This window comes from Thalassophryne amazonica, chromosome 15 (assembly GCF_902500255.1).
Source record: "Thalassophryne amazonica chromosome 15, fThaAma1.1, whole genome shotgun sequence".
In the NCBI taxonomy this organism is placed as follows: Eukaryota; Metazoa; Chordata; class Actinopteri; order Batrachoidiformes; family Batrachoididae; genus Thalassophryne; species Thalassophryne amazonica.
The window spans coordinates 21,053,567-21,075,841 of NC_047117.1; the positions used below are offsets into that span (position 1 = coordinate 21,053,567).

A 22,275-nucleotide genomic window follows, 5' to 3' on the forward strand; every position below is an offset into this window, starting at 1 on the left:
GGATTAAAGATGGCCCACACCGGCGGAGGGCGCGTCGTGCGGAAAGACGTGCGGAGGAATTCGCGCGTCGGGACGGAGCCGCTCATGGCGCACAGCAAACACCTCCGTGTTGGAAGTCTCACAGGACATGTTGTGACATGCCCAGCTGTTACACAATTTCTCGGATACTCAGTCGACTGAAAAGCCACTGAAAGCCGTCTGAATCTTCCGAATGGTTTCCAACACGGAGGTGTGGTTGCGCGCCTCCGCCGGTGTGGGCCGTCTTTAATCCGGTTGTAATGGTCCTTAATCTGTGTGACGCCGATAGAATCTTCACTGAAAGCCATCTGAATTTTCCGAATGGTTTCCTCCTGGCTGTCTCACACAGTTTCTGAAAAAAATTTCAAGGAGCAAAGCGGCAGTCGCTCAGCCATTTCCCTGACAATGAAAATCCGATGAGGGGGCTGGACCAGTGCTCACTCAAGGCCTGCCCACAGGCGAATGACGCAACCGACAGGCGTGAAAAAACTCACGCACGCGCACGAAGGTTCAAGCTTGGCTGATGCAAGCGCACATGATTCAAATCCATATAGTTTTTGAAAAAAATAAAAAGGTCCGTTACTTTTCGGACAGACCTCGTACGTCTCTTTTGGTGCTTGGTGGTGGGCATCACACTCTGTTTGGGCCACACCCTGTTCTGGATCTTTCCACACATCTGTTTCTAAACTGCAGCTCAACACCTGGGTGTATTGAAGCTCCACTGGTTGCACTAATTCCCTGCCAGATCATTGCACCTTGTGCCTTCGCTTCAAGCTCTGTGTTCTACTTTTCCAAGTCCTGTTACCACGTTGTGTTTCGACCACCTTAGTACTTACCACGCCTTACGCCTGATGTCTTGGATCCGATTGCTCATCTTTGACTGCCTTGCTGTGTACCGGACCCCACTGAAACTTTCAGTAAATGTTTTTACTAACCACAGCTACTGTGTTGAGTCCTGCAATTATCCAGATGTTTCTGTCCGTCAAACCTGACAGCATCCAATAAAATCACTTCAAGCATTAAGATATCAAATGTCTGAAATGATACTGTTCAAAAATGTATATCAAATGGTAAACTGAGGGGTGTTCTGCTGCCATTATCACACATACTTGCAGGTTGATAGCATTGAGAAATGCATAAACAGCAGTAGACTGCTGCTTCTCATTACTAGAGGAATTTCTCCCTGCAGCATCCAGAGCTTGTTGATCCCACTATGAAGCAAACACAGGGATGAGCGAGGCTATCAACTGTCTCTCTACTAGAGAGAGAAGGGCAGGAGTAGGATTTAGCAGAGTTTCTGGCAGAAAGTGGGATCAAATCTACAGTCAAACTGCCCACCCATCCAGTATCCGGTATGGGTGGGCAGGAAATAAGCAGTGACCTATTATTTTGTGATCCAGATGCTGACCAGCTGTAAGCATAGAGAGCTTGAGGTAAGGCAAGGGAACAAAGGAAAGGAGGCAGAAAAACAATATCACTGGGCAGGACCTGGGGCAACATGGCCACAGAGGAACGCTGGGACTGAATTTATTAGAAGGTGGAGAAAAGAGGGAAAGCAGTAGCTGACAGTTTGTGAATTGATAACCATAAACTGTGTATATACACACACAGGACAACCATCCGTGATCTCGCCCATAGCTTTTCTGAAAAGCAGTTTTGAACGTCATATGGAGAGCTACCTAACTCTTGGCCAACCTTAAATGGGTTAAGAGGTGGAGCATGGGCAAGACTGGCATGACAAAAGAAGCTGCAAGACCTTCTCCCTCCATTCTTTGAGTTCCCAAATAAACCAATAACTCCGTTACACTCAGCCATGTTTCCCCAACATCTACAAAAAATTGGGGGGACACAGAAAGAACCTGTACAACTGATTAGGGATGCAGTAGAAACGTATGACTAACATGCCCAGGCAAACGTTGCACTGTCAGTGGACCTAATGCCACCAAGCTACTGATACTTGCAAATAGTGCTAACATACAAATTAAATGTGACAAAAAATTTTACTCATTGGAATTACTGGAGCACAGACATCTTTGATGGTCGATTAGTACAATTACATGGGGGTTTATTGGATGTGACCCACTTTTGGAGCCAGCCTCAAGAGGCCATTCAAGGAACTGCAAAATGTGCCACATCAGTTTGGCTTCATTTTTCATAAGCAGAGGCTATGGCTTGTTGGAAATGCTTGAATCATTTTTACATTTTACAGCAGCTGTCCTGAGTAAATCAACATAAATATGCCATTTCATAGGCGCAGTTCTGGGCCCAACAGAATACAGCTCACACATTTCTCAGAGTGGCTAGAAGTCATCTACCAATTGCCATCCCTCTCTCTTTTTCACGCAGGGTGAAGCTGAATCCCTGGGTTCCAGGCAGAGAGCGGCTGTGCTAACAGGTCTCAACCATCTCACATGCTCAGATCTGAGTGAACAAAGCCAGGCCAACACCGTGTGACATATGGTGCAAGTTTTCATAAAGGGACAGGGGCTGCAGCTATAAGGGTAAGCAAGATGAATATCTCCACAATGTCAATATGATTTACACGGCCAACGAACGGCCACCTGTCTCCAAAACAAACACTAGCTGAGATTTAAGACCTCCTCCTGATTGGCTCTTCCGTTCTCCAACATGATGCCACATATGTGGGAAAAGCAGAAAAATACCCACAGGTAGGAGAGAAAGGGAATCAGTTACATAACTACCTTGGTGGTTTAATCCTCCAACTAAAAAAAAAAAAGAAGCAGCAGCTTGTTATGTCCACACAGGACAAAGTAGGAAAGAAAGCACTTTGTGAAAATTGTGGTTAATATTGTTTGTGTTATAAGATTTTTTCCCCCAGCTGATGCACAAACAGAATTGAATTGGGGAAGGGCGGGGAGGGGGGGTGGTTCTTCCAAGGTGATTCTGCAGACATGACAAGCAGAAAGTTTAAAATCTGCAGCATAACCTAATAACTCAATTCTTACATCAGCATTCAAGACAAGTCACAGGCTGAAAACAAAAAGAGACCAAGGACTCAAGAGAGTGAGGAGGACAAAGGGGGGAGCCAAGCATCAAACCTGTGAAAAAATTTTCTTCTTGGCAGGGAACCAAAAATAACTGATATTTCATTGATGACATTATAGTTAAAACTAGAGATTTTACACAATGATTAACATATTTATTTTTTGGCTAATATAACAGCAATACAGTCCACACAATGTCCAACGTGACAACAGTCAGAGTGACTTCTCAAATGGATTAACTGTCAAATTATTACAACAAAGGTAACAGAAAGAAAGCCTTGTCAGACAAAAAACTATTTAGTAATAGTACCTGAGATAATCTGACTTGATGACTCACAGAAAGATGGTAATCACTTGAGACCAAGTGACATTATCAGACTAACTCATGCCAATTGTCTAATAAACTAATCACATGGATAGCAGAATTACACGAATGACCTGATAAGACCACATTTTTTCTTAAACTTACATCTTAAAATATGGAGTCTTCTAATATTAAAGTTCCAAATCGAGCAATATCCAAGCAAGTCTCGGTGAAGCAGGGAAACCGATGACCTTATTTGCGGGTAAGACCTTAAATATATGCAGTAGTTGGAAACACATTAGTAGAAGTCATTTTCACTCATGTTAACAGGAGATGCTAATAGCATCTTCCAAATCAGTCTTTTGTCATTACCTATAATGCAACATATCGTAGCGATATGACATGTGCATGAAATCAATGGAGTTAGTTCCACTATGGTGCTGTGCTATGTACTCAGAGTTATTCATATTATTTCCTTAAGAATTCAAGCAAGAATGCACTGTTCAACAGTTACTGACAGTTGCAAAATGCAATTCTGTCAGTCCCCAAGCTTTGGGGATCTCACGATAGTAAATATTCCTGAAAGAGCCAAAATATTAGCGCTGATGATGTGCATCCAGACAGACAGAAAAACAAACTTGATTTCTTCTAACGAATTTAGCGAGCATGCACCGTTGTGTTACAGAAATGATTCTAACAGAAATTAACCTCACCCAAACAATCAGAGAAAATTACAATGAAAAACCCCTACTATTAATTAATATTACTAGTACTACTATGCTTCAGGGGCAGGCAGTAGCAAATGGCAACATGAATGAAAACCAAAGTGATTGCTCATGATAAGTCATAACACATCAGGTACCACCTGCATGGAAACAATGTTGATTGTTCCAACAGGGATGAAAATGCAGTATGAATATTTGTGAAGCCCTAATAGATGACCTTTGCTGATTTAAAATAAATAAATAAAACTGCAAGTTAACAGTGTCCAGGATTTTTCATCCTCAGGAGATGAATGTCAGCCTTAGCCAAAAGAACACTGCCCCCTTGTTGCTTCTAAATGCAATCTCTTCGGCTGTTCATTTCATTGGAAAGCACTTTGAATCGACTTTGTGCCTGAATGCCGCTATACAAATACATTTGCCCTACCTGAATTACCTGAATTTCAATGCCTTTTGCAGACCATGAAGTGCTCATGGTCGGCATTTGAAGGCAGGCCTCGCAGCCTCTACTTTCTCATTTGTGACTTGTTTACTATGGATCTACCTCCAGTCCAGAAAAAAGTCTGCTTGCAACAGCAGCCTCTGAATTATAAATTTTGCTAATTTTCTCACTTTATCTTTCTACAGAGAAAGCAGTGATGTAGCTTTTGTCCTGTTTCACAAATGACTGACTTTTATTATGTCTACTGGGGTTTACAGCAGTGTGAGTCACTCACCTGGAGTCACTGCCTGAGCTGAGGCTGGCACCAAGCAGGGTGTGGTCAGATTTCTCGGTTGGCATTTCTGAGGTCGAAGCTGATGATGACTGGGACGACACAGACTCATTGCTGCCCAATGATGCCTCATCTGTAGCACCATCTCCCACTGGTGAGACTTAGGTAAAACAACGACCAATACTTCCTTTAATGAATTATACATTTTCATATATTTTATTCAGTATAAGGCTAAGATCTATTTCTACTAACTGATGCTTGTTGATAAAACTGTTAAAAATTAATCAATACATACATCAATACATCTTATCAAGGGAATTTCTAAATCAAACTGCTTTCAAAACTAGTAAGACTCGCGTTCAAGTGTGAATTGTTCATAACACTTCTGCAGCCAGACAAGAATCAAAGAAGCACTAGGGAGATGGTGCACCTTTTACTGACAAGCAAAAAGAAAACCCTACATTTGGGAGATGGAAGCATCATGAATGTACTTTCTTCTAACTATTCATTCTGTTTTCCACCAACAAATACACCAGAAAATACCCAAACAGAAAATCGATATTAAATTTACACAGAACAGTCCTGGGGAGTACATACTGACTGGTGGCGAAATGCAAAAATATTTGGAATTGTGATGACTTACAATAACATTAATTATCACATACACTAACACAGTGGTACTGATCTTAGATTACGCACCAAACAGCTTATTACTTTTTATAACTTTAATATAAATGCAAAGTGAAATCCTTTTACAACTGTAACAGCATTTACAGAAAGCGTGAAGCATCGGACACATTGCGCTACAACTACATCACGTAACACAAAAGCCATAGTAAGAGATGATGAATTAATGTATCAACAACTAGATTGCTTACTATATTAGCATATACTGTGAGTAATGGCTCTGACAGACAGATTTTGGCAATGTTATAAGTTAACTGCAAGCCACATTGTGCAACATGGATTTATTTAACTTAGGTAAACCTACAAATTTGACGTATGCAGACTGCAAGATAGAAGACAAAGAATCTTGGGCAAGACACGTGTTATTATACAAGAATTAAACCTCATCCGCACCTTTTCAATCTACAATCAGATGGGACCAAATCTGCCATACCAACAACTAAAGAAAACAAAAGAAATAACTTGTATTTTTAGTCACTGTCAGCTGACATGTAGCACCTAATCTATCGGAACAGAGCCAAAACAGTTCATTTGTGGTAGTAGAATGAACACACTCCATAGATTTCTCTCACTATTTTATTCAGCTTTTTGTTACCATAGAAACAAATCTCACTTTTTTTCTTCATGAAACATTGGAATGAAGTGGTCCTCCTCAGTCCCTTACCTGCACTTCTATGTTAGAAAATGAAAACACAAACAAACAAACAAACAAAAAATAAAAATCATAACGGCTGTCCTTGAATCTCACACAGTGAGATGTGTGAACCATCAATTCACCACAACAATTAAATATATCCTTCTTTCACTGCCTCTAATCATACAGCATATAGAGGGTACGGTTCACAAAACTGTTTTTAAAGATTATTGAAGTGAAAAAAACATTCTTTATCTAGCACATCTGTGTGGGCGTTTGGATGAGTGGAGTATTTTTGAGAAACAGTTCTAGTAAGCCATCATAAACAATGCAAAGACTTTTACTAATGTTTGGGGTTTGAAAAAAATAAGAACTCACCGCTTTCATCAAATATGGAATTCTTCTGTCGTGAATTACTTTCAAATAAAATATACAATGAATCATGTTAATCACCTTTTGCTCAAACATCGGCTCTTTCTGGCAGAGATGTTGAGTTTCAAACAAGATTTGTAGTTTATGATTTATCAACACACCAAAGAGCAGTGTTTGAACTCACACAGGGTGCCTCTTGCAAACTCTCTGGACACAATGATTTTAAAAACACTTGCATACTTTTTACTTCCATACGTGTCTCTAATGCTGCGTTTACACATAATGACGACAAGTCACGAATGCCACGAAGTATACATTCTTGGCCGCTGATCACGAATGTGATGATTCGGGGCAGAAGCGTCAAGTGTCCTCAGGAACTGCTGCAACCTGTTACCACACGTTACAATTAATGGCACGTGTTGCTGGAGAATTATCTGGAACCATTACGCACAGTCAAGAATAATGTTCCGTGTTGGTGCGCGCTATTGCGAGTAACAGCGCATCGTTAAGTTCTGTCACGTTGTGAACGAGGTGAATTGTCCCCACACACACACCCATATTCATCCAACCGAATTCAGATCACTCCAGTTTTTCAGAAGAACTTTGTGACTGCATGCATAGTTGGGCTCTGTGCCATGGAGTGGCGCAGAGAGGAGGAGACAGACAGAGCCAGATGTGTGGCTTCATGCGGCTTTCGTCTCGCACGTTTTCCTAAACATCAGGCACACGCAGCAAGTGGAACACCTGCAGGAGCGCGCTGAAGAGCACTGAAATGAGACTTTTAGCCGACTTGGTGTCAGCAATCAACTGAAAGCGGTGCCGCAGGGTTTAATTGTGCGTGCTGGAGGAGGTGCAGAAATGTCTGGCTGCACGTGAGTCTCCTCTCGCTCCTCTGGTTCAGACTCGTTCTCCCGCTCATCGGTTACAACAGCAGGTGGAACACCTGCAGGAGCGTCCTGAGGAGCTTCAGCAGGAACTGTGGAATGACACTTGGCTGACTACACGTCACTGTTCCTCTTCGGTATACTGCATCAATTGTGCGCATGTGACAGAAAACTGATTCGTTGTAGCATGCAGTGAAATGGGACACCGCGTTACAAGTCGTGTCAAAATTTGATAGTTTCCGTGTCACTTCGTAATATGCGTGCCAGTTTGGGCTCCAAGAACCATCACAGGAACCACTACGAATGTTGTCACGTTCTATTAAGGATCACTACTCATCAAGACGGATCAACACGCTCAGCTGCGATCTCCACGACGTGAGACGAAATGAGGGTGGTGTGTGACATTCGTGGAAGGTTTTTTGACAGGCAAAAACATGCTCCACGAATATCAAGAATATTACGCACTAACATGCACTATTAAGAAACCTATTCAGATGCGTTAAGTCACGTTAAGAATGTCAGGAATGTGTCACGAATGACAGAAAAATGACATTTGTAACGTGTCTTGCTTATGTGTAAACGCACCTTTACCATGTGGTTGGATAGCAAGTAGTATCAAATTCACAAGAAAAGTCACGTGCACACATAAACACCATTTAAATTTTCTTGTTTTTCTCAAAATGTTGAGAAAATGTACTTTAACTTACTTGATCTAGAACCCATATAACAGACACAGGTGTTCAAAAAGGTTAAAATGATCACAGCTTTTGTTATAGGTATTAAAATATCTGATGCTAAAAGCTGGCAAGAGGAAAACAAAGGAGCAGATTTAAGACTTTTTCCTCACATCCTTGAACTTACCTAAACATTAGGGCTGCACCTAATGATTATTTTTAAAGGGTACGTTTTATTTTAAAATTGCTGGCGCTAGGACGACTAGGAGGTGCTTCTGTGTCTCCATTTGTGGCCCCCCAAAAAATGGACTAATTTACTGGAGAAACTTAAGCGATGTCCAGATATTAACCGGTTTAAACATTTATACAGACAAATGGTATTTTCTAGAAATGTATTAGATTCATATGGTTGAGTTGTGTTATATGTAGATGCTGTTGTACTGGAACCTTTGTTTTTTTTTGTTTTTTTTTTGTGAGTTGTCTGGAGAAATATTTGCCTTTTATCTGTAACTATGTGCTGCTGTGTTCAGACTGTGTTGGATATAAATGTCTATGAACAGGCATATATGCCTGTTTGATTTTCTACAGGAGGGTATGCGTGGATAAGCACTGCTTCTGCCTACGCCTTTAGGCACCATGTATTTTGTTTATTTTCTTATATTTCTTTTCGTCTTTGACTTTTCTGTTATGAGTTTGGACATTTGTATATGAGTGAATTTCTGTTATGCATGGGTGTCTAATAAAATAATAAAAATAATAAAAAAATCATTTATTCTATTTTTTTTTTTTTTTTTGATTCATCAATTCCATGTGGTAGCCAAGCACACTTATCAACTTGGCCACCACCCCTGAGTAATGATGTTATTTCAGTGTAATTTTGCCTCTTTACAACACCAGATGAAGCAAGACATTTTTGCAGTGTGGTCTTTCTGCTTTAATCCAAGGGGTTGGGAAAAAAAATAAAAATCAAATACAGCCATATTTATACACAGGGCTTCCATTTTCAGAGGCTGTAATAATTGGACACACGAAATACAAGGACTATTGTTAATACCAATTAGAGGTACAACAATAAACCTCCCTCATAGTTCAGTAGAAATCATGCCTAAAATCATGGTATGTTACTGTCAGGCTTCCTCATACAGGTGTAGAACAAAAGACAAACAAAATTAAGAAGATGGAATAGTATCACTTGAAATGTTTGAGGATCTACAGTTTCTATATCCAGGGTTCTCGCCAGCACAGTTGAGCATAGGGGACCCCTATGCTGTCATTTTTGTTCCTATGCTGTGATTCAACCAGCGTAGGGACCCTTTTCTGTTTTTTTTTTTAAAGGACCTTATTTAACATCCAAGTTAGCAACACAAAGTATTAATGATTGCAAGTCTATAAACAAACATGCAATAATAATTACTGCTAATTATTCCTGTCTCAATGATTCACAAGGTGAATTTCCACTGGAGGTTTAACAAGTCTCACAGTCAATATGTTTGTGAAGCGTCACGTGTTCCCGAAATAAGCAAAAATTAAAAAGCAAAACAATCACTCTGCGCGTCATAACCACAAGATTAATGAGAAAAAAGCAGAACGAGTGTCAGACATCACCCTGCTAGGAGGAGCTTTTTCCAGTGACTGTAAGTGAAGCCAGGGGGAGCTGAAGGGGCTTGCCCTGCCAAAGAGTCACACCAGTCGGTCAGGCAGAGAGCCAGCAGCTGGTGTGATCAAGCAGACACACTCAGTCTGAAATTCTTCACTTTTGGATATATATACACAATGGAGCTTCTGCAAATTTGTTTGAGGTGAGTGTGAATAATCTAAAAATAAAACATGACATTAATGCACTGCTGAAGTTTTATCAGCTAACTTTAGCCTTTAGCTGCAGGATATTGAATCAATCACTGTCGAACTGAGTGAATGTTTTATATTCATAAGTTGTTCGATCTATTTTTATTTTTACCAAATAAAGCTACACAGTTTTAATGGTTACTGCTCCGATTACAAGAACAGTTTCAACTTGAAATAGAATTCATTTTAATTTGAACTATCTAGTAACTAGACCACGAAAATAGTACAGCGCTGTTTCATGTTACGCTTTCGTGTTTGGCGGCTTAGTGGTTAGCACTATTGCCTCACACCAAGAAGGTCGTTGGTTCGATTCCCACCTGTCGCCTTTCTGTGTGGAGTTTGCATGTTCTCCCTATGTTCGCGTGGGTTTCCTCCAGGTGCTCCAGTTTCCTCCCACATTTAAAGATATGCAGGTTAGGTGAATTGGAAAGTTTATAATTGTCCAGGACTCCCTTGCAAAAGAGGTCTTGATCTCAATAGGACTAACCTGGTTAAATCTTGGGCTTTACTTTACAACATTTGGCCCTCAAAATGCCAGAAATACTGTCTCAGAGGGTTATCAATTTCAAAATGTTCCAGGGGGAAACGCCCCAAGACCCTCCTACAATACTTGCACCTGTAGCTTTCGCAGCACAGCTATGCCACACCAAGTTCTCCCCATATACTGTGAAAAAATCCTGGTGAGAACCCTGCACATCTTACCTTACATTTATACATTGCACTTTGTGTAATCACAGGAAAAAAATGTTTGAACATTATATAATTCATACTTAACAATGCAGACCTTTAAAAACAACAACAAAAAAAAAAGAAAAAAGAAAAAAAAAGTGCATGGCCTTGAGTTAGGTACATGTAAAATGTTACTGCATTTGTTTCATGTTTATTTTGTCGCACACCTAAAACAAACTGTCACTTTTACATCCAGTCTTCTTTCAACAACTGATTTCCAAGTCAACTGTGTGTCTTGAAAAACATCAACATGAAATACACACAGTATGTTACTATATGGTGAATCTGTCGGGAGGAGGCAATTGTCAAACCGTGTGACTATGCAAGAAGGAGACACGTGGGGAAAGCCACTAACACACCCGTGCCAACTCTGAAAAAGTTATAGGCTTCTACACATAGTGAAAATTTTATCTGTTGCAGCACTAGTTTTATGACCCGATGATGGAGTGGCATACAGAAGAATTTTCTTAAAAAGATGTGAAATTTCAGATACAGTTTCCCATAAGATAAATGGAAGTTTCAAGCTTAGATATGAATGGTTGACTTGTATTAAAACTCTTCTCTGCTGCACTACTTGCATTTCTTAATGACTGGTGGACTGTAAATGAAGTCCAAGCCATTCACTGGCTCAGGAATATTAATTTGTCCATCCATTGAATTATATGAAGAAAAGTGACTGGAAAACAAAATGATTTGTATTAATAATAAGGTTGTCCAATTACATATGAACTCTGAAAATGGAGGGCAAGTATTAAAATGTTTGTAATTCATAAATGGGTAATACCATATTTTTTTTTATTGAACCCCTTGAATTAAAACTGAAAGTCGACAAGCGTATCTTGACTGTTTCATTTCAAGTTCATTGTGGTGTTGTACAAAGGCAAAACTACAACATTCAATAACAAGAAGGCCGGATTACATTTTGCCAGACAGCATCTACAAAAGCCTGTCCAATTCTGGAACAAAATTCATCTGATGATGAATATTTGTATAACTACTGATGCAACAGACAAAACTGGCACAAACTACAACCACAAAAGCCTGTTAATCCGCTTTCACACCGTGCCCACTTCGAGTTGCGTTATGCGGTGATACGTGGATGCAACCTAGTGCCGAGACAATGTAGCTCAACACCAGACCACCATGACGGACGCAAAGGACGAAGCAAATTGGACGCCCAAAAATTAAACATGTTTAATTTTTTCTACATAGAGCACAGGGCACAGAAAGGAAGTGGTTTCAACGCCAGTCAGGGCAAAGCAACAGTACTCAACATGACTGGAAGCTACATCCTCACAATACAACGCTACCCAACGCCAATTTATGATTCCTGCTGTGTTCCATTGTTCCCGAAGTATAAATCATGCAGGATTGTTTTTACAATGACGTTGGAATTGGGATTACATCAGTTACATCACCTTTCCTTCTAGCAACACTCAAGCATTTGGGAACTGAGGACACTAATTGTTGAAGCTTTGTCGGTGGAATTCTTTCCCATTCTTGCTTGATGTACGGACTTCGGTTGTTCAACAGTCCGGGGTCTCTGTTGTCGTATTTTGCACTTCATAATGCGCCACACATTTTCAATGAGCGACAGGTCTGGACTGCAGGCAGGCCAGTCTAGTACCCACACTATTTTACTACGAAGCCATGCTGTTGTAACACGTGCAGAATGTGGCTTGGCCTTGTCTTGCCGAAATAAACAGGGACGTCCCTGAAAAAGACGTTGCTTGGATAGCAGCATGTGTTGCTCCAAAACCTGGATGTACCTTTCAGCACTGATGGTGCCATCACAAATGTGTACGTTGCCCATGTGATGGGCACTAACACACCCCCATACCATCACAGATGCTGGCTTTGAACTTAGTGCTGGTAACAATCTGGATGGTCTTTTTCCTCTTTTGTGCGGAGGACATGACGTCCATGATTTCCAAAAACAATTTAAAATGTGGACTCATCAGACCACAGCACACTTTTCCACTTTGCGTCTGTCCATTTCAAATGAGCTCGGGCCCAGAGAAGGCGGTGCCATTTTTGGATGTTGTTGATGTATGGCTTTCGCTTTGCATGGTAGAGTTTTAACTTGCACTTGTAGATGTAGTGACGAACTGTATTAACTGACAATGGTTTTCTTAAGTGTTCCTGAGCCCACGCGGTAAGATCCTTTACACATGATGTTGGATTTTAATGCATGGCTGCCTGAGGGATCGAAGGTCACAGGCATTCAACGTTGGTTTTTGGCCTTGCCGCATACGTGTAAAAAGTTCTCCAGATTCTTTGAATCTTCTGCTTGTATTATGGACTACAGATGATGGAATCCCTAAATTCCTTGCAACTGAACATTGAGAAACATTGTTCTTAAACTGCTGGACTATTTTTTCACGCAGTTGTTCACAAAGTGGTGATTCTCACCCCCATCTTTGCTTGTGAACGGCTGAGCCTTTTGGGGATGCTCCTTTTATACCCAATCATGTCACCTGTTTACAATTAGGTGTTCTTTGAGCATTCATCAACTTTCCCAGTCTTTTGTTGCCCCGTCCCACCTTTTTTGAAACGTGTTGCAGGCATCCATTTCAAAATGAGCAAATATTTGCACAAAAACATTAAAGTTTATCAGTTTGAACATTAAATATCTTGTTTTTGTGGTGTATTCAATTGAATATAGGTTGAAGAGGATTTGCAAATCATTGTATTCTGTTTTGTTTTTTTGGGTTTTTTTTTTTTAAAAACACATTTTACACAACGTCCCACTTCATTGAAAATTGGGGTTGTATACTGCGTACACAATGCAGTGAAACTACATGCTCAAAGACCATAGAAAAAAAAAATGCTGATTGTGGCCTGGCTGCTGCTGCAGCTACTCTCTCTTAAATTGTCTCACAACTGTGTTTAAATAAAGCCCAAAAAAGTCCTGCTCACAGACTGATTGCCAGAGACTGCACATGTCCACATCCAGTAAAAAGGTCCGGACATCTCCAGTCCACTCACGGACAATTCCTTCGTGCACGCATATGTGAACAATTAAAAGGGAAAAAAAAACAAAAAAAAAAAAAACTTGCTGGCTGCAAGCAGTTCCTCACTCTCCCCTTAAACGCTTTCATAATTGTGTTAAATAAAGGACAAAAAAGGACATAAAGTCCTGCTCACAGACTGACTGCCACTGACAGGACATGTCCACATCAAGTATAACTCCAGACATCTCCACATTTACTCACAGACGGTTCGTTTGCACGCAGCTCGCGGTCAAAGAAAGAAAGAAACTATAACAGAAATCAGAGCGCAGACCTGCAGCCCTGGACAAGAACAAATATAAACTAGACAAGATAATCAGAGTGCACAGTTTGGCTGCAGGCAGGCTGCCTGCAGATCCTCCTCTGCGTCCTCACCTCTCTGCCCCCCTGCTGCGCGCACCTGATGCAGACATTCCTGCATCGTCATGATGCCACATGAAGCAACTCGAAGCAGGCCGGTGTGAAAGGAGCTTAACTCTTTCAGTTTGTTTGAAAGTCTTGATGGCTTCCATAAATAGTCTCCTTCCAGCATGGTCACTCAGTTTGTGATAACCTCCTATACCTGACACAAAAAATTCAACACACAATGCAATTTTTTCAACTGACTCCATTTGTTTAGGGTCCCAGCACCAGAGCCAGTACAGATCTGCACTGAGATTTGCACAAGTTTTATGCAGGATGCCCTTCCTGACATAACTCCAGCTTTACACAGTAAAACACACACAGCCCCTGGTCTTCCTAAGAGGTCTCCCATCCAAGTACTGACCAGGACCTACTCTGCTTAGCTTCTGAGATCTGAAGGGATCAGGCTCACACAAAGCAGAGTGGCTACTTTCACCATACAGTACGATACGGTTTGTATTTCTTAATGACTGATGGAACTGAAGTCCAAGACATATTCAGTGACTTGGAAATGTTCATGTATCCATCCCCTGACTTGTCTCAACAAAACTGGCTTGAAATGTGATGATTTCATCCTCATAGTTTGAATAAATCACTCCGGTCCAGACTTTTTTTGGAATATGTGAAGGGCCTCAAATGCAGTATTAACAAAGAAAATGAAGCTGACCACATAAAACATGAAATATCTTGGGTTCATACTATCTGCAATGAAATAGAAGAAGGTAAATACAAGGATGAAAGAGCATCCCCTCCCCTCTTTATTTATTTTTTTTTTGCATTTTTCACATCATCAAAACTTTTTTCCTGGTGTAAGGTTGTAGATACAGTATCTTACAAAAATAGTAGAAATCAGAACAACTACTTTTCCTCAGCCCTGTATGTGACCATACCAGACAGGAATATGAAAAATTAAAAGCACTCTCTGGCCTTTGTACAGTAGTTCACAAATGTTCTGATTCACACAAAGGCTACCAAGGCAGGAAAATGTACACAGGTGTGTATGTGCATCTTTCTTACCAGTCTGAATGTCTAGGGCTTGCGGATTGTAGACAGCTAGAGGACGGTTCTGCCGACTCATCTTCTTGGACTGCCTTGTGGGAGCAGAGAATACTGGGGCAGCAGGTGAAAGAGGACATGATTTGGGAGCATCTGCAAAGATCTGAACACAGTGCGAGGAAGTCAAGCACAGCCGATACTTAAAGAGAAGTGAGCAGGAGCATGTCCTCAGCCGACCTCACTTAGTGAAATCATTTTGAAACTCACAGGCTTTATATAGAGACAGATGAATGGAAAAAGCTGTTTCCTGTTTTCTAAAGAAAGCAACCCATTCACTGGGCTTTCAAAACTGCATGAAAAAACTTTTCTGTTTGTGCAAAATCAGTAAGAGAAGCACTGCATGCAATGCAGTGGCACTCCATCCTGAAATATGGATATAACTTAAGGTGAAATGTCTCCAAACATCTGACCCACTATCTAGAGGCCTGCAGGGTAAAATAAACAGGGTTTGCATTTGAGGAGGGCCGGCCAGCTGGTGCAGCCTGTTTACACTGAGCCGTGTTTACATATAAACTTCAGATGTGGAGTTAAAAGAGAATAGGGCTGCAGAGGCGAGGAAGTCTCAGAGCGTTAGAAAGGCTCACAGCAGAGGAGAGGAGGGAGGCAGGGAGGGGAGGAGAAAGAAAGTGGCAAGAGAAAGTGAGACGGAGTGAGAAAAAGAGCGGCAGACAGAGAGGAAGGTGCATGAGAGGAAAAGTTTGTAGGAGAACAGCAGATAGAAAAAGTGAGAAATCTGATATGGCTGAGAGTTTCTGCCTGCCTCCCCCTCGCCTCTCTCTCTGCAGATGGAGGTGAATGTAAAACAGAGTCTACTGTTGGCATCTGGGGTATCAATAGTCTGGAGTGGGACTCAGCTGTGAGGAAAGTTAATGCCTGTCTGCTCAACTTTTCCCCTGCTTTAACACACTGTACTTTTCCAAAATGCTCCTCCTGCATTCTAACACCACATCCTTTATCACCTGGACAGCACTGGATACCTCTGGGTAGTCTCAGTAACTAGCCGTATACAGTGTTGTTCCATCATTTGTATACACCTTTGGTTATACCAAGGTTCTGAAGTTCTCACAGCCCATTTTAAAATACTAGGCTGACGGGAGGTATTATTTGGAAAATGCATCTCCATCTAATGAAAATCTCTTGGTTTCATCCGATTCCACGCAGAGTGTTGTGCTGCTCCAAACAGATTAGAAAACTAATCTCAACCTTTTTCTACTTTGACATGGAGAATTATCCCTCTGAGGATTGACACAGATTAATGACATTCTGGGGACATTACATGATCCTATGAACTACGTGTTATAAAACAACGGAAATAAATTCATTTAGGCATGAAAAGGACCTTCCAGAAATAATAAAATTGACATGAAACTGTGTACAGTCAAATCAACAGACTGGAAATGGAGAATATCATGTTGGTAAAAGCACTTGGAGCTCCCCCCATTGGTCACATTCAAATATGAAAATTACAGGGCTCCTACTCCTTTGTAGTGGGGGTGATGGTTACACTCTTCCAAATTAAACATGGCTAAAAAAATAAATAAATAAAATAAAAACTAATTTACATAAGATCTTGCTTTTTATTTGTTGAGCCATTTCTACATAGGACACAATGACAAATGACCTGAAAATCATGACAGATCACAAGACAATTCTGGTGTCAAGTTTTGTAGTGTACTTTGGTTAACAGAAACTGAAAAATCAAAAGTGAGGGAAAAATAGGTGACTACTAGGGGCGTAATAATTACTAATAAAAACATCTATTTTAAAGTAATGGATACATGACAACATCAAGACTTCTGAATGTACTATGAACACATTGAATGTTCAATTTTAGAGTTACAAATCTATGAAGATTTTTTTGGCTACTTCTTTATCTTCAAGCTCTTGTAAAAGTTCAAAGACCACGGCAAAGCTTCAAGGAACAATTTCAATATGTTTATAGCAGTAAGCGGTATAATGGATAAATGTACCCCTTAGAACTTTCTATTCGGTTCACAATTTGTTAATACTACCATACGAGTTCAGCGCATGAAAGATATGCTATGGTAGTCATACTATGTTAACTTCTTTTATGGCAAGTTTTCTGCTTTTGTATCTGATAGAACCAAATCATGATTGTTACCTTCTCGTGGTGCTCAATTAGAATCTCCACAACAATGTTCTGGAACTTGAGGTCCATGATGGCAGCGACTGTCTCCTCCTGTGGTCTCATTAATGTGGGTCCAAACACAACACCCAGGTTAGCCACTGTCATCAGATTGTGTTTACTGTGAGCTGCCACACTAAGGAAGAGAAAGACACAGACACTCAAACATGTATTGCTCCATTCTAACCAAAACAACAAAAAAAATTCAGTAAAGAGGTAGTGAAATGCATGCAAATGAGATTCTGAAAAACCACTCCTAATTACTGATTATTTTTGTTCTCTGGGATGGTAACAGTAAAAATGTAAGCAAGTGGATGAGTCCATCGCAGCCAGTCTGTGTAGATAACGCAAAAAGAATAAATGCCATCATCTCATAAGTTAAATGAACAAATGAAGACAACTACTGCTGCTGGTGAAATTTGATGGACCAGCACTATCAAGAAAGCAACTTTGCTTCACCTATGGAATATCTCACAGGCATAATTGCCTGTTGGATAATTACTGAAGATGCATGCCTTCACAAGCATCACTGAAGTAATGGATGGTTAGTAGATGTTCAAACTGCTGAAACCCCAACTAAACCCCAAACTCTGTTCAAACACTAAAGTGGCAAAACTTTTCATTACTTGAGTGGCAGCTTGAAGCTAGCTCCAAAAGCAAGGCCTGTTGGTCCGAAAGCTAGTTTACCCTTCATGGCAACCGTACGGGTGATTTTCAAAAACAACATCAGTTTAAAATATATTATGACATAATATTATGGATAATTACTGGTGGGGTTCACTGAGTGACAGCTTGCATGTGCTGGCAAGCCAAGTCTAGACTCTATAGCCCCACTTGCAGAGACTGTATTGTATTTCAGAACATGTTATCACAAATATCTGAGATAATATGCCTTGGTGTGCTGTTAACTGTACTAACGGACTATCTAAGAAGTCTGTGGTAGACTATTTCCAGTGAGTAAAATTTTAGTGTCTGTATGTTAGCACCATTAACACTAATTAGCAGTTGCTGATAGACGGTTATTGAGGCATTAAGCTGGTCATAATTCTTAAGGCTAGCAGCCACTGCCACGTTTGTGAAATTATGCCGTAATAAAACACCTGAACTAAGCTTCACTTGTTAGCTCTTGCTTGTTTGGCAACTCTGAGATGGAGGCATGTTTGGTCTTCATTCGTCTGGGACAGGTCACATCGCTCTTGCCTGATCCTCATTAGGTTGTGCAGGATCAAAGGCTTTTATAATGAGCTTGACAGTGGAGGGGTGATGTTGCATGGTAGTTAAACCTGGTATCTATTAACCAGGGTGCCAAATGCATTTTCAACTACCCTCCTTGCTCTGGAAAGCCAATAGTTGAAGATGCGTTCTTCATTTGTCAGACCCTGGAGGCTGTATGGCATTGTCATGGTTGGTGAAGGCATCATCCCTGATGAAGCAACACAGCACATTCTGGTTGTCGTTTGGAAAAGGCTCAGGGTCAGGAAAACCAAGGGGACCATTTTCAACGCATTCCTTATGCTCACTGTGATTATATATATCTGTGCATCTGATGTTGATCCAGTACCACAGACATCTGCTCAAATGAAATTTTAGTCAGCATCCACAAGGGCCAGTAGAACAATGCAGTAGAATCCTTTGTAGCTGAAGTATTGGGACACATTCTTTGGAGGACAGTGGCAGGCCATGTGCTTCCCATCAAATGACCCACAGGTGTGCAGAAAGTTCCATCTTTGGAAGAACCTGTCAGCTATGGTGCGCCAACCATCAGGAGTACTTGGTCAAAAGCATGACCCGATTCATATATTCATTAATAATGGCTTGACATACTACTCTGACCACTACGGACTGAGTGTTGTGAGGGACCCTTCATCCAAACTTCATCGAAGCATATACGAAGGAGGTACTGCTTGGCTATCCTTGGACCCACTCTGGCTAGTAGCTCATCAAACATTGTTGGGGGCATACGAAGGACATTGGTGAAGGATGAATGGTCCTCATTACGGAGTTTCACCGTGAGCTTATCATACATGTCAAACGTCTGTCACCTCCCGATCCATGTTCTCACCCAGGTCTTTCTCCCTCATTCATCTGTTCTTCTGGCGCTGTTGGCACACAGCAGGTGCAGTGTCAAATCCATGAGATCATTATGATGTTGGAGGACAGCTAGTAGGTATTCTCGTTGCCATGCTGGATCCTGCATGTCTGTTCACCACGGAGTCTGAAGACTATTGATGCGTTTCTCCTCCCAAACCCTATTTGAATAAATTGTGCACAGTGCAAGCTTTGCATTTTATATCACCAGTTATACATCTATAGAGGAGGATATTCTTAAAATGAAGACCTGAAAGTATAGCTACAAATTGCCAGAAGGTACATCTGAGATGCAAGCCTAGATTTGATCCATTTCAGTGAAAGAATATTCTTCTCCAGTCTACTACACCATGAAGCCAAGAGTGGTGATGCAAAATGCAAAATATGCTCTGTGCACAATTTCCCCAATCACAGCCACATAAGCCTGTAACTTCTGGTTTGTCTGGGTGTCTTGGTGGCTTTCCTCACTCTTCTCTTTCTTGCACAGTCAGTTTTTGAGAACTGTCTACTCCACGCAGATTTACCATAGAGTGCCATATTGTTTATATTTCTTCGTAACTGATGTAAATAAAGTCCAATACATATTCAGTGGCAGCTTTACCATCAGAGAGCCTCGTCCACAACTACCACAAAAGACTCCAAACTGTCATTGATGTTAAAGGGGGCAATACATGATATTAATAACGGGTATGTAAACGTGTGATCAGGGTAATTTGGATAGTTTGTAAACACAGTTGTTTGACAATAAATGGCTTCACCCAACCACTAACCATGAGTGGGAAAAAAAATTGTGTTATTCATATTCTCTGAAATATTCTGTGTGTAGCCTATGGTTAAGTCTCACTTGTCGATTTTCTGCCTTAACACTGGACACGCTCAATGCTGGTCACTGCATGTCAACCAGCTAAAAAGCTAGCAACATCCGTGAGAAACACGGTGCCATTATGCGGACAAATTCTTGACAAAATGGCTCCATCTTGAAACAATGCTCTGGAGTATTTCAAAAACCTGTTTGAAACATTGCTCTAGAATCTATATCAAAAGGAAGACATCACTATGTGGGGAAAATACTACATGAAATATATATATAACAGGGAAATAAAACCAGAATTAAACAATAGCTATAGCATGAGGCTGCGTATAGCACCAAATGTTTTTGTTGGTTCCACAAATTAGTGACATAAACCGGACACATTGCCCCAGAATATTCTGAAACCTGTTATGAACATTTTTCCGGAGCCCGTACAAAATGGAAAACATCATGAGCGATGATAAATGGAGCATACAGACATTACCAACTAACTCAAAGTTAATGTTCTGAAATGTTCCAGTTGACTTGGTGAGCTAGGATTACACCATTTTAGAGTATCATATTCAATGGCGACACTGAGCAGAGTTGGTACTTGTGCTCCCACATACATTACTTGAGATAAGCTAATCAGTACGTCTAAATAACATCAGATAATAATCAATCAATCAATCAATTTTATTTATATAGCGCCAAACCACAACAAACAGTTGCCCCAAGGCGCTTTATATTGTAAGGCAAGGCCATACAATAATTACGTAAAAACCCCAACGGTCAAAACGACCCCCTGTGAGCAAGCACTTGGCGACAGTGGGAAGGAAAAACTCCCTTTTAACAGGAAGAAACCTCCAGCAGAACCAGGCTCAGGGAGGGGCAGTCTTCTGCTGGGACTGGTTGGGGCGGAGGGAGAGAATCAGGAAAAAGACATGCTGTGGAGGGGAGCAGAGATCAATCACTAATGATTAAATGCAGAGTGGTGCATACAGAGCAAAAAGAGAAAGAAACACTCAGTGCATCATGGGAACCCCCCAGCAGTGTAAGTCTATAGCAGCATAACTAAGGGATGGTTCAGGGTCACCTGATCCAGCCCTAACTATAAGCTTTAGCAAAAAGGAAAGTTTTAAGCCTAATCTTAAAAGTAGAGCGGGTGTCTGTCTCCCTGATCTGAATTGGGAGGTGGTTCCACAGGAGAGGAGCCTGAAAGCTGAAGGCTCTGCCTCCCATTCTACTCTTACAAACCCTAGGAACTACAAGTAAGCCTGCAGTCTGAGAGCGAAGCGCTCTATTGGGGTGATATGGTACTATGAGGTCCCTAAGATAAGATGGGACCTGATTATTCAAAACCTTATAAGTAAGAAGAAGAATTTTAAATTCTATTCTAGAATTAACAGGAAGCCAATGAAGAGAGGCCAATATGGGTGAGATATGCTCTCTCCTTCTAGTCCCTGTTAGTACTCTAGCTGCAGCATGTTGAATTAACTGAAGGCTTTTCAGGGAACGTTTAGGACAACCTGATAAAATGAATTACAATAGTCCAGCCTAGAGGAAATAAATGCATGAATTAGTTTTTCAGCATCACTCTGAGACAAGACCTTTCTAATTTTAGAGCTATTGCGTAAATGCAAAAAAGCAGTCCTACATATTTGTTTAATATGCACTTTGAATGACATATCCTGATCAAAAATGACTCCAAGATTTCTCACAGTATTACTAGAGGTCAGGGTAATGCCATCCAGAGTAAGGATCTGGTTAGACACCATGTTTCTAAGATTTGTGGGGCCAAGTACAATAACTTCAGTTTCATGAGTTTAAAAGCAGGAAATTAGAGGTCATCCATGTCTTTATGTCTGTAAGACAATCCTGCAGTTTAGCTAATTGGTGTGTGTCCTCTGGCTTCATGGATAGATAAAGCTATTGATAAGATTCTTTATCGACTCCCTTATCGTTCCTTCTTGGTCCACTGTATTGCCTTTTGACATGCTGTTCCAATTGCTCCCTGGTGATTTCAAGCTTCACGCTCTTCTTCTCTTCCAGCAGCTGCCTAGCAAGCTTGAAGGGATCCTTGAAGAAGCTAGATCGTTCTTTTTGTTTCCGTTTGCTGTGCTTGCGGATGCGTTCAGCTGTGTGAAGCCTGGATAGCCTTTGCCTGACCTCCACCAACACGGCTTTAAGGCCAT

The 22,275-nt window shown here is 40.9% G+C and overlaps 1 protein-coding gene and 1 pseudogene across 2 annotated transcripts in view; both read right to left on the reverse strand.

Annotated features, from left to right (window-relative positions):
* The window catches only part of arhgap10 (Rho GTPase activating protein 10), a 168,063-nt gene that overhangs the window by 27,996 nt on the left and 117,792 nt on the right, over nt 1-22,275 (reverse strand). For both annotated transcript variants that reach the window (XM_034187655.1, XM_034187656.1), the window contains exons 18-20: nt 17,179-17,338; nt 15,018-15,159; nt 4,766-4,922 (exon numbers count right to left, since the gene is read on the reverse strand). In XM_034187655.1, coding sequence (XP_034043546.1) covers nt 4,766-4,922; nt 15,018-15,159; nt 17,179-17,338 — 459 coding nt within the window. The remainder of the gene's footprint in view (nt 1-4,765; nt 4,923-15,017; nt 15,160-17,178; nt 17,339-22,275) is intronic.
* LOC117527165 lies at nt 14,316-14,434 on the reverse strand (annotated as a pseudogene).